Source organism: Jaculus jaculus, chromosome 10, assembly GCF_020740685.1.
Source record: "Jaculus jaculus isolate mJacJac1 chromosome 10, mJacJac1.mat.Y.cur, whole genome shotgun sequence".
NCBI lineage: Eukaryota > Metazoa > Chordata > Mammalia > Rodentia > Dipodidae > Jaculus > Jaculus jaculus.
In genome coordinates, this window is record NC_059111.1 from 35516557 (window position 1) to 35529127 (window position 12571).

At 39.3% G+C, this 12571-nt stretch overlaps 1 protein-coding gene across 1 annotated transcript in view; it reads right to left on the minus strand.

Annotated features, from left to right (window-relative positions):
* Positions 1 to 12571, minus strand: part of Mei4 (meiotic double-stranded break formation protein 4) — a 193792-nt gene that overhangs the window by 120339 nt on the left and 60882 nt on the right. Inside the window, exon 3 of the mRNA XM_004660399.2 lies at positions 2882 to 3417. Coding sequence (XP_004660456.1) covers positions 2882 to 3417 — 536 coding nt within the window. The remainder of the gene's footprint in view (positions 1 to 2881; positions 3418 to 12571) is intronic.

Consider the following 12571-nt stretch of genomic DNA (forward strand, 5'->3'; position numbering starts at 1 on the left):
GCTGAAGGCACTGGAAAAAACAAGAACAACCCAAACCCAGTAGTACCAGGCATAAGGAAATAAGTCCTAGAAAAAAAAAAATAAATAAAAAAACCTGACACAAAATGTACCTGACAAAGTTCAACATCTATTCATGACTAAAACTCTCAACAAAATAAATTTTGAAGGTTTTACTTTGACACAATAAAGGCTGTATATATGAAAACCCACAGTCTAAATGATATCCTTTTATCACTGATTTATCATTGGAAGTATTCCCTCTAAGTTATATAAAAGGCAAAGATGCTCACCAATTTTTTTTCAATATGGCTTTAGATGATCTACCCAAAGCAAGTGGACAGAAAAGGCATGAGACAGAAGAAATGAGAAGGGAGAAGAGTGCAGAAATTGAATAGAAGAGGAAGACAAATGGAAGAGAAAAGAGGAAACTACAGAAAAGTAAATGGAAGAATAGCCACACTGGAGAGAGTTATGGGATGGTAAAAATAAGCAAAGTACATTAGATGTAGGTGTGAAAATGTCACAGCAAAGCGCACTATTTTGTACAATTGATGTACAATTATATATTAATTAATTCATTGATGTACAATTAATATATACCAAAAAATTAAAGCAGGAAAATTATCTCTGTATACAACATAAAATGCTAAAGACTAATCTTAGAAGCTCATAAGTACTAAATTAACTAAGTAAAGTTGTAGAACACAAAATAAAAACACAAAACTTATTTTTCTAAAAGCACAGCAAACTATCTAAAAGTAAAATTAAGAAAACAACCTGATTCACAAAGACAATAAAATAGAAATAAAAAGAAGCAAATAATTGGAAGATTTATGCACTGAAAATTTACAAAATATATAAGTGTATTTATTGTTTAAATTCACAGATAAGTGAAAGGACATCATATGTTCACAGATACTACTAAAAGTGATATATAGATTCAATGCAAATCCATATCATAATTCAATGGCATACCTTACTGTTGCAGTCTGGTTCACATTGCTGGTAGAAATCACCCAACAAGAGTAGCTTCTGGGAAAAAGAGATTTATTTTGGCTTACAGGCTCGAGGGGAAGCTCCACGATGGCAGGGAAAAATGATGGCATGAGCAGAGAGTGGACATCACCCCCTGGCCAACAGAAGGTGGACCACAGCAACAGGAAGGTGTGCCAATCACTGGCAAGGGGAAACTGGCTTTAATACCCATAAGCTGGCCCCCAACAATACACTCTCTTCAGGAGGTGTTAATTCCCAAATCTCCATCAGCTGGGAACCTAGCATTCAGAACACCTAAGTTTATGGGGGACACTTGAATCAAACCACCACACTTAACTAAAAAGGAAAAAAAGTCTTAAACTTTGCATGAAAACCTAAAAGACGCAAATAGCAAGGGGCTGAAGAGATTGCTTAGTAGTTAAGGTGTTTGCTTACAGAGTCTGAGGACCAAAGTTCTGTTTCCTGGTACCCATGTAAAGCCAGATGCACAAAGTAGTGCATGTGTCTGGAGTTCAATTATACTGGCTAGAGACCCTGGCAAACCCATTCTTGCTCTCTCTCTCTCATAAATAAACAAACAAACCAAACTGCCAACAAAATTTTGAGTAATGAATCAAGCTAGAAACATGACAGTAACATATCTTCAAATTATATTACAAAGTAAAGGTTTAAAAAATGGTACAGAACAACACTAAACATATTTGTATAAAATCTCTTAAAATGTAAATATCTTAACTAATCTGTTCATGAATTTATAAGAAAATTTAACAAGACTACTTCAGTGTCTTAGGGTAACCTGTAAGAACATAGGTAGCAGTAAAATGATAAGAGTTGTTTCCTATGTCTCAACCATGGTAATGAAAGCATTTTAAGGTCTGAAGATACCGGAAAGGTCATAGTAATATATATGTAACTAAGGTCAGATGTCCATCAAATGACACATATTAAAGACCCTTATTATGTCATGTTAAATAAGTAATGTAAAACCCACTAAATTTAATAAGGTCTTATGTGTTCCTCAGCTCATTTATCCAACTAACTCACATTAACAGAGTGTCCACAGAATACTGAGCCCCTTAGAGAGTGTTATAGTTTGGATCTGGAATGTCCCTCAGAACAATTATACTATTGATATGGTTGCCAGCCTGTGGCAACATGAGGTGGCAAAACATCTATGAAATATGACCCCCTGTAAGGACGTTAGGTCAGTGAGCATGTGGCCCCTTGAAGGGCAGAGTAGGACCGAAGCACCCCCCCCCCCCCAATCTCTCTCTGCTTCCCAGAAACCATGACATAAGCAGAGTTTCTTTGTGACAGGCTTCTGTCCCAAAATAGCAGGGTCAAGTAAACATGCAGCCATAGGCCAAAATAAGTCTCTCTATTTAGGTTGGTCATCTCAGGCATTTTGATGTAGCAACAGAAAGCTATTACACTAACATTTGGAAAGTCCAAGTTAAAAAGAAAAATATTCGCTGGCCCTGAGGCACTTTTATAGCCAATTTGTTTAGAAGAGCTAATTCAATACAGCATAGACAATGTATGATGAGGAACATTTGAAAAATGCAAATAACAAAATTAAAGTAAAACAAATTAAAGACATTTATAAGATACCAATAAAAAGGCTTTTGAAAAACAATAAAAATGTGAGCAATTCAAAGTAAAGAATCACAAGATAGCAGGAGAGGCATCCACACCTTCTACCCAGCAAGTAGAGGCCAGAGACATGTTGATGGATGAACAGATAAGAGCTGGATATGGGTGCAGGAGAAAGCCCAGCTACAGACTCTAAGCCATAGATTCTCAGGGGAACCAAATATTTTATCTAAACAATGTTCACTGACATTACCAAATCTTAGGTCATAAATAGGGCAGATGTGTTACTTACCCGGTTTATATGGTTGTTCCCTAAAATACCCTCTAAGAGAGTTTTCTGGAACTCTTCCAACTTCTTGGAACATTTTTTAAGAATATGATTAGATAATTTACAATCATTGCCAAGTCTGGCCAAAGTTCCAACAGCTTCTGTCCAAAAGTTGGAAAACGGAAGCTTCGGATTATGGTAAAAAGTGATCAGCGCATCCAGAAGCTGGAAAACTGAATTGGAGACTATGGAAATGTCTCTTTCAAAGTGGGTTAAGTCAGCTTGCAGACTATGGGATTCTATCCATTTCTTCAGTTCCAGCAGATGCTGCAAGAATTGCATGTGGGAAGACAGAGGATTTTCCAGGGTGGTGCAAGGTCTTTTCATCAGAGGCAGTGGCATAATGGGTGAGGGGCTACAGCTCTCCATAAAATTCTGGGACAGCTCTGAAGGTTCACTTCTTGTCTCACTTGATAAGCCACATCCAGAATCATCCATTGGAGTTAATGTATTTTCAGAATTTATAAGCTCCTGAGATGACATCTGGGAAAATGGGTCTCCTGAAACAGAAAGGGATAGAAGCATTATCTTCTCATAGCTAAAATAACTTCATTAAGCAAAAGCTAGCCTTGACTTTTCTAACTTAATGTACTAAATGTGCATGTACCAAATAACAGTATAAAGACGGAGTACAGCAAAACCAAACTAAGCAGTCTCTATCATTGTACCTATAAAACAAAGATGTCATGTCAACATCTCTCCTGCAACTACATGTGACACTTCAAAGAAAACAAGGAGAAAACTACTAGACCTGGAGGGTGTGACAGTCGAGGGAATATTCTAATCAGGTATATCTGCAGATGGAAATTGGTTAGGGTGCTATGAAAATAGCAGCTTTGACAAGTTCTGCCTAGTTAGATTAATGTGTCTTAGAAGAGGTGATGCTATAAATACTTATAAAGCAAATGTGGGAGTTCACAGTCAAAGTCAAGGGAAGAAGGAGAAAGGGAAGAGAAGTCACACACCAAAGGATTAAGTGCTATGTACAGATGTAGTGAGGGAAATTAGCACTGGGAACAAGAAAACTCACATTCACCCAGATTCCACTTTCACAGATAACATAGGACAAGACTTCAGGTGGTGAACTATATAGAGGCCTGATAACAAAATATGACATGCTAATACCCTTGGAATATATCCTACAGAATGCAATGTGTATCAAACTTGGATAATGTAAGGTTCCTTTGGAAAAAGATGTTGGTCCATGAACACACAAACATTTTATGTACTAATATAATCATATACGAGTAATCTCCGTATATATATGAACGAATGCTAGGCCTAGTGACTTTAAGACATTCGTTAGTAGATGTGCTACTATATATACAAAACAGAAAAAGGTACTGACCATTTAAAATGATTATCAGTGAATGTAGAAACCAAGCTGAAACCAAGTTGAATCATACTTACTGAACATTTTGATGCACATGCATACATACAGGAGAAAGGATGTGGGAGCTCCTGTCAGCAATGCATCTCCTGGTCCTGTCTAAAGCAATGTGTAGATGATGAGTATCAGCTGAGATGGTGACAATGCAAAGAACTGATTCTAGAGTCTGTCACCTTTGGCAGTGGAAATAATAAAGCACTTGGAGAAGTCTAGGCAGAGATTTTTCACCTAGAAATTGGCCAAAGACCTGGGGGGGGGGGGTTGGAGTGAGTCAAGGGTAGAAATATGAGTTTTCCAGGTATAGGTGGCATCTCAAACTATAAAAACTGTTATGATCACCCAGGGAAAGTATGGGCAGTGGATTAAAGAGAAGATTAGAAAGGACCTGGGTTGTATCAGTATATGAAGACTGAGCAAACAAATTACAGCCATTACAGGAGCAGGCAAGGGACAGTCACAGTTCAGGTGTATAGGTATATTTCTTTAAAATCTCAAGTACTAAAGAAGCTCCGTACATAGAGTTGAAAACAAATCTCTTAGAATTACCAACCAGAAAATCATCACTGGTTCTTCTAGTCAATGTCTCAATGCTGGGAGGGGAGAGCTTAATGATGGGAAGGGTATTAGAGGTAGGGGGAAGAAACAGCACCAACAAGGGAGAAGAAATTAGAGATGGAAGGAAGATAAAAATGGCATATGGACAGGGCCCTATGTTGGGTTGACAAGAGTCAAGGGCTCAAGTGGATTACTGTGTTCAAAACTGTGGGCTAACTCCACAATGCACGACCCATATACCTCACTCAACAAGGAGGGGCCAATAGGGAGGGGGTAGGTCACGGATGAGCCTAATAATGGTACCAAACTCCCTGTATTTGCTGAATAGAAAACTAATAAAAAAAGTAAAAAAAAAAAAAAAAGTCACCATATAAGGTTCAGATATGGCAAAAAAAAAAAGTGAAAGGGCTGGAGAGACGGCTTAGCGGTTAAGCGCTTGCCTGTGAAGCCTAAGGACCCTTGTTCGAGGTTTGATTCACCAGGACCCATGTTAGCCAGATGCACAAGGGGGCACAGGCATCTGGAGTTCATTTGCAGTGGCTGGAGGCCCTGGCGCCCATTCTCTCTGTCTCTCTCTCTCTCTCTGCCTCTTTCTCTGTGTCTGTCACTCTCAAATAAACAAATGAAAATAGAAAATATTTTTTTTAATGTGGAAGAAAACATCTACTAAGGCTGAGAACACTGCTGCAAAATAGAGCAAGTTACAGGAGCAGTTCTGCTCCCTTGGCATTCGAAAGAGACACTGCGGAATGATGAAGTGGCATCATCTACCTTCCATACCTCTGTGAACCTGTACAACTTACTGTTGTTTTGTCCTTCAATAGAATTAGTACTAAAGGTATAAAGGAATCATGCCTCATTTCTTTACTGCTATAACCACTACAAATGTGAAGATAAGTACTTTCTAATTATCCCTACAATATTCATACTCAAAGCACAATAGAATAGCCCTATCAGCAACGTGTCTAAACCCGCATGGATATTTCTACACTAGAAGAGCCATCTTTCTTGATCATGTCAACAAAACAGGTTTTCGTAATGAGTAAAGAGAAACATTTGGGATACATTTTCTCAACAAGTAAAAATAAGGGGCTAGGAAGGGGCAAAAATAATTATTCAGTTAAATTGCACTATTTTTCCATGATAATCAACTGTCTGTCCTCAAAGAAAATGAACAACCCCATCAATCCACTCCACGTTCTACCAAAGTAAGTTGAATTTCAAAACGATATCAAAGAACATTCATGGAATAAATTCTACCAAATAACAACAAAACTAATTTGTAGCTTCTGCTTTTCAGGTACTGCAGGTATGTTCCTGGTAGGACATAACTATTCCGTGCCACCTCCTTAGGAACAGCAAGGGCAAATTTGAAGGAGTATTTCCTACTGTGTGTGTGTGTGTGTGTGTTCATGTGCACACACATGTGCACATGTGAACATGCACATGTGCACACATCCATGCCATGCTAAGGTTTTACAGAGTGAGGTCATAGTCATTTTGCTATTTTATTTGATAAAACAGTTTCATCATATAATCATCAAATAATTTTATATTCAAAATAATACTAAAAGATACATTGTCACATTGCATATTCCCCAACTTACTAATAATGACGGCTGAACTCCATGAAAAAAAAAAAAAATTAAACTACATCAGGAGCCACTTATCCCTATTTCTACCATTCCAGGATGAATCACCTTTGAGCACAACACAGAAGGCTGCTGTTTCTGTAGAAGCTTCGGTGCAGTGTGCTTACAGTGTTTACTGACCTCTCTGTGTTAGTTACCCACTAGTCTATGAGATCCTAAGGCCAAAGCTGTATCTCCAGATCCCTGTTTCCCTTCATGAACAACCATACTATCTGCAGAAGACATCTTACCTGCAGATATTCTTAGTGTTATCACTTGCTACTGGCTCTGACAAAATCTCATTCTTCATAGATACAATTAGTCAGCGATAATTATTTGACAACAGACCAAATGACACAAATTGTACAGCTAGGACAGAGAGATCAGATGATAGAAAGACAGGTAGGTACAGCAATGAAGAAAAAGGAGAATTCATAGTGTAACAGCTATTTTAAATGTTTCAGAAAACTATCTGACAAAAACAAAGATCTGCTTTCTCATGGGATCTCTCCCTTTTATAATTAATGATCAATTTTCCTTCCATCCTTCTCTCTCTTTCTCTCTGTATAGTTTTGCTAGAGGTTTAGAAGTTCTAGTTTTACTTGTTTACATTTTCTTTTTGTTTGTTTGTGTTTTTTTTTTTTTTTTTTTTTTTTGAGGTAGGGTCTCACTTTAGCCCTGCAACTCATTCTATGTTTAATGTTGAAGATGATGACTAAAAATAGCATTTACTGATCATAAATGTTGGTGGGGATGTGGAAAAAGAGGAACCCTTCTACACTGCTGGTGGGAATGCAATCTGGTCCAGCCATTGTGGAAAACAGTGTGGAGGTTCTTAAAACAGCTAAAGATTGATCTACCATATGACCCAGCTATAGCACTCCTAGGCATATATCCAAAGGACTCATTTCATTTCCTTAAAAGTACATGCTCAACCATGTTTATTGCTGCTCCATTTATACTAGCTGGGAAATGGAACCAGCCTAGATGTCCCTCAACTGATGAGTGGATAATGAAGATGTGGCACATTTATACAATGGAGTTCTACTCAGCGGTCAAGAAAAATGGAGTTATGAAATTTGCAGAAAAATGGATGGACCTGGAAAGTATTATACTAAGTCAGGTAACCCAGGCCCAGAAAGCCAAGCACCACATGTTCTCTCTCATATGTGGATCCTAGCTACAGATGACTGGGCTTCTGCGTGAGAATGAAAATACTCAGTAGCAGAGGCCAGTAAGTTAAAAAGGAGACATAAAGGGAAGAGAAAGGAAGAGGGGAGGATACTTAATAGGTTGATATTGTATATATATAATTACAATGATTGTAATGGGGAGGTAATATGATGGAGAATGGAATTTCAAATGGGAAACTGTGGGGGTGGGGAGGGAGGGAATTACCATGGGATATATTTTATAATCATGGAAAATGTTAATAAAAATAAAATAAATAAAATTTAAAAAATTAAAATAGCATTTACTTTGAAAAATGAATATTTCAAATTGGAAAAGCATTCACGGTGTAATAAACTCAGTAACAGATATAATAAGTGCCTAAACATAAAAACTGGATTTAAGAGAATATTTTGTTTATTTATTCATTTGAAAGAAAGAGAAAGAGAGAGAGAGAGAGAGAGAGAGAGAGTGTGTGTGTGTACCAGGGCTTCCAACCACTGCAAACGAACTCCTGATGCATGCCCTCCCTCTTGTGCATCTGGCTTACATGGGTCCTGAGGAATCGAGCTGGGATCCTTTGGCTTTGCAGGCAAATGCCTTAACCACTAAGCAATTTCTCCAGTCCCCAAAAATAAATTTTTAAGTCTATATCTATTTGAGAAATGTATAGGCTAGAACCAGACAGCAATATGTCCTTGTCCCTTTAGGGAAGGACTTGACATAGCCAATCAAATCATCCTCATTTGTTTGGATCTATATTTTTGGGACACATCTCAAAGCTTACAAAAAGCATCATATCTGGTGGACTTCAAAGATTTCTACAGAATATTCCATTGAACATATACAAAACACATATCCTCTCAACAACTCATGGGCGCTTCCTTCGACAGAGAACTCGTGTCCTTTCAGCAACTCACTAGAACTTCCCTAAATTAGAACACTTTCAAGGCCACAAAAAAAAAAAAATCTTGAACAAATACAAAAGAAACTAAGTTATTGTATCTAATAAAATCATAGTGGAATAAGACTAAATAGCAATGCCAGGCATGGTGTCACATGCCTCTAACCCAAGCACTCAATGGGGAGGCAGTGGCAGGAGGTTCACTGTAAGTTTGAGGTCATCCTGAGAATACGTAATAAACTCCAGGTCAGCCTGTGCCAGAGGAAGACCCTACCTCAATACCGCCCCCCAAAAAAAAATACTACATAGCAATTGAAAAGAGAAAGTACATAAACTAGACAAATTTTGAAACTTTGCTTTTGGGTGGCTGAGGGGCCTTTTCTACCCTATGGAACATGGTGAGAACTAGTTTGTGGGCATGTGATATGCTGTCAGTGTTTCTTTCCCCACCCAGTTGCAACTTTCAGATGAAGTTTCTGTGAGGCCTGTTAGGTGAACATCCTGTACTTTAAGGGCTTAAAATGTACTCCCCTTTGTTGTGGTCCCTTTGCATCCAATTGGAAAAGAGTATCCAAAGTGCAACTGTTTGGATATGAGTCTTTTTGAAATAAAGAGCCAGTTACTTCAAAATCTTCCAGGTTTCCTTTTTTTTTTTTTTTAATAATTAGTTTCGTATTCAGTAAATACAGTCAGTTTGGTACCATTAGGCTCATCCGTGATTTCCTTTTTGTTACAGAACAGAATCCTTCAAGTTCCTGGTGTTGACCAGCAAATCCGTTCACTATTTGGCCCTTACCTGTCTAATTGACTCACCTCCATCTTCACCCTTATTTATATGCAAGTAATATTAAGCCATTTACTATTCACCAAAATATGCCACACTATTTCACACAAGTATATATTTGCATAGTTGTTCCCTATCTGGTGTGTTTTTAAACCAAAACCCAGGCATATTCTAATTCTTCACGCCGGGCTTCAAAGCCCCAGGGAACATTCCCCTGCTTTTCCCAGGCTGAGAAAACTACTCACCAACTGGGGTAGTTTATATCTTACACATACTTCCATTACTACTCATATTAACCTGTTTTGGATACATATGTGGTTTTGAATTACAAAGGAAAAATTCTTGACAGTAGAGTTTATGTGGTGGTTTCTGTTGCTTGATGTCTATCTACCATATAGGTGGTGATCAGAATATTTGTTGATAAAATCAAGCCAAATTGTGTATCTTCAAATGTACTCAAATGTCTTCTGTGAATGCATAATTGTCACTACCAATTAAGATTCCTTAGCATTAACAATGATCACTCACATAGACTCACGTAAAAGTAATATTTATGCCACCTGGTGGTCAAATAGGAACTGTTACCTAAAAACACTGTAATTCATCTTTTGTTATGACAGTGTTTCACTTGAAGGCAATTGCTTTGTTTCTTCAAGGAGACTCTAAGAGGATATAATTTAGCATATCACAAAAGTATGTTTGAGAAATGTTAACAAAGACAAGTACTGGCATTCTAGCAAGGAGACCACATACCCGAAAGCATGAGCAAGCAGAGTGAGTATTTGTGAGACATCTTGACCCTAATTAGTCTGAAACCACAATTCCTCATGTCCTCAAGTGTTTAAGCTCTGGAATTTCCTGTCTCTCTTAAGTCATATTCTAGCTTCCCAAAAGGCCCCTTCTTCATTGTAGTACCTGTGGATTTCTCCCTTTATAGCAGCTTCCTCAATGTTCCCATCCTTCCCACAGCTTCAGTGACTTCCTTTTGGCCAAAGATTCTCAATAAGTAGCTCTTATACTGCCCTCTCTCAAGGTCAAGTAGCTAGCCTGTTTTGGGGGTGTCATCTCAACATGGCATCACCTTAGCACCTAAAACTTCCATGTGCAGGATGGAGCCTCATCTTCCCTCAATTTTTATTCAGTTTCCTGGCAACAGTCCTGCTATCCCTCAATCAACAATATTTGAAATTTCAGAATCAGCTTCATCATTGACCTCCATATACTAACAAATATTGATCCTGCTTCATTCACCCTTTTATCCCTTGGACTCACTTTGAATCTTCCCATTTTAGGGCCTTCTTTCTTCAATAAACATTCTGTGTGGTGTGCACTCTCTAGCCTCATTCATAATTTTATCAAAGATGGCCTCTTGTCATTCAAACATCTCTTTAAATGTCACTTTTTCAGAACAGCTTTTTCTGAACACTCTAACCTAAAGAAGCCACCGGCTTGGTCTAGGACGTTTCTTCCTATTTTTAGCCCCTCAGCTTTCCCTTAGAATTGCCTGATGACTCCCTTCTAGTACTTTCATACTCATCCTCAAAAAGGTTTGCTCCGGACTTCCGGTTAAGATGGCGGCATAGGTACCACGCCAAAGCAGCCTAGGGGGGGAAAAAAGACCAAAAAAAACTCAGCAAAATACACACTTTTACTAAAAAGTGAGGTGTATAGGAAATTGAAGCGGCAGCAGAGAAGTAGAAGAGTTCCAGAGCATCCAGAGCCTGCACAGGTGGGAAAAGCGGCTCCGGCAGCTCGGCCAACTGCCGTGGCCGCGGCGCACCAGAAAGCCGCCAGACTTGGCTCGAGCTGCAGGAAAAGCCAAGTGCAGGAGCTTTCCCTCACACCGCACTCTCCGAAACTCGGGAAACGTGAGGGGAGAGCGGCAGCGAGCAACGGAGGAGCAGAGCGTGAGGTAGAACGCTTGGAGCGGCGAGAGAACCAGAGCAGCTGCGGCTCCCTTCCCTCCCCCACCGCCTCAGCCCAGCTCCGGCAAACAGAACAGCAGCCCAGGAACCAGCCACGCCAACAGCAGGACCCAAGCAGGAGCAGAGTTCGGCAGCAACATCAGCGGCTCCAGCACCGGTAACAGCGGCCCCAGCAGCAGCACACTCGGCAGCAGCAGCTTCAGGGGGAGCAGTGGCAGTGGACACAGCAGCAGCAGCTTCAGAGGCAGTGGTGGCTCCAGCAGTGGCAGCTACAGCAGCAGCAGAGGCAGCAGCAGAGGTGGGTCCAGCAGCAACACCTTTAGCAGCAGTGGCTACAGTCCCAGCAGGGGCAGCTTGAGAATCAGCAGTTCCAGCAGCAGGGGTGCTGATCTGCAGGGCCACACTTGCCAGGCTCGGTTTGCCCCGCAAGAAAAGCCAGTGCCCAGCTCCAGAAATCAGAACAGCAGCCCGACGGCCCAGGCAGCAACTTGACTGAAACCAAAATCATCCAAGGTAACTGGGATTGCACCAGGGAAGGGTCTCACTTGGTCGCAAGCTGACTTGGATCCCTCAACAGACCAGAAATCTTAACCTCTTTGTTGATAGAGGATCTGGTCGTTATAATAACTAATCTTGCATACATACTTGGGGCTGATTTTGATTGAATGTGTACAGTGTTTAGTTAAATTTTAGAATCTACCTGTATTTTATTCCACTCAACCTGCTTGAATACTCCTACAGCAGGGAAACTCAACCCCTAAGAACATCTTTGTAGATACTCTGAGAGTCTTAAGAACCACACCTAACACCTTAAGGTCCTACCCTGAAAATATATTACATCAAATCAATTGATACAGCTAAGAATACACAGCTAGCTAGAAAATCCAAGCATTAACTTAATCCAAGATGCAAAAATATATACATTATAACACAAGAAACACTAAAAAGCAAGATGATATAAACCCACCTAAAAGTATTAATGCATCAGAAATGTCCTCCAGTGAGAAAGAGTTAGAGGAAATGCCTGAGAAAGAGTTCAAAAGATTGATTGTAAATATGTTCAAAGAAGTCAGAGAACAAATCAAAGGAGTCAAAGAGGAACTTAAAGAGGAAATAAAAGGAATCAAAGAAGATGCAGGACACCAATTTCATGAAATAAAGAAGGCAATACAAGACATAAATAAGGAAATAGAAATAATAAAGAAAAAACAGTCAGAATTACTAGCAATGAAGAACACAGTTAATGAAATAAAAAACTCTGTAGAAAATCTCACCAGTAGGATGGATGAGGGAGA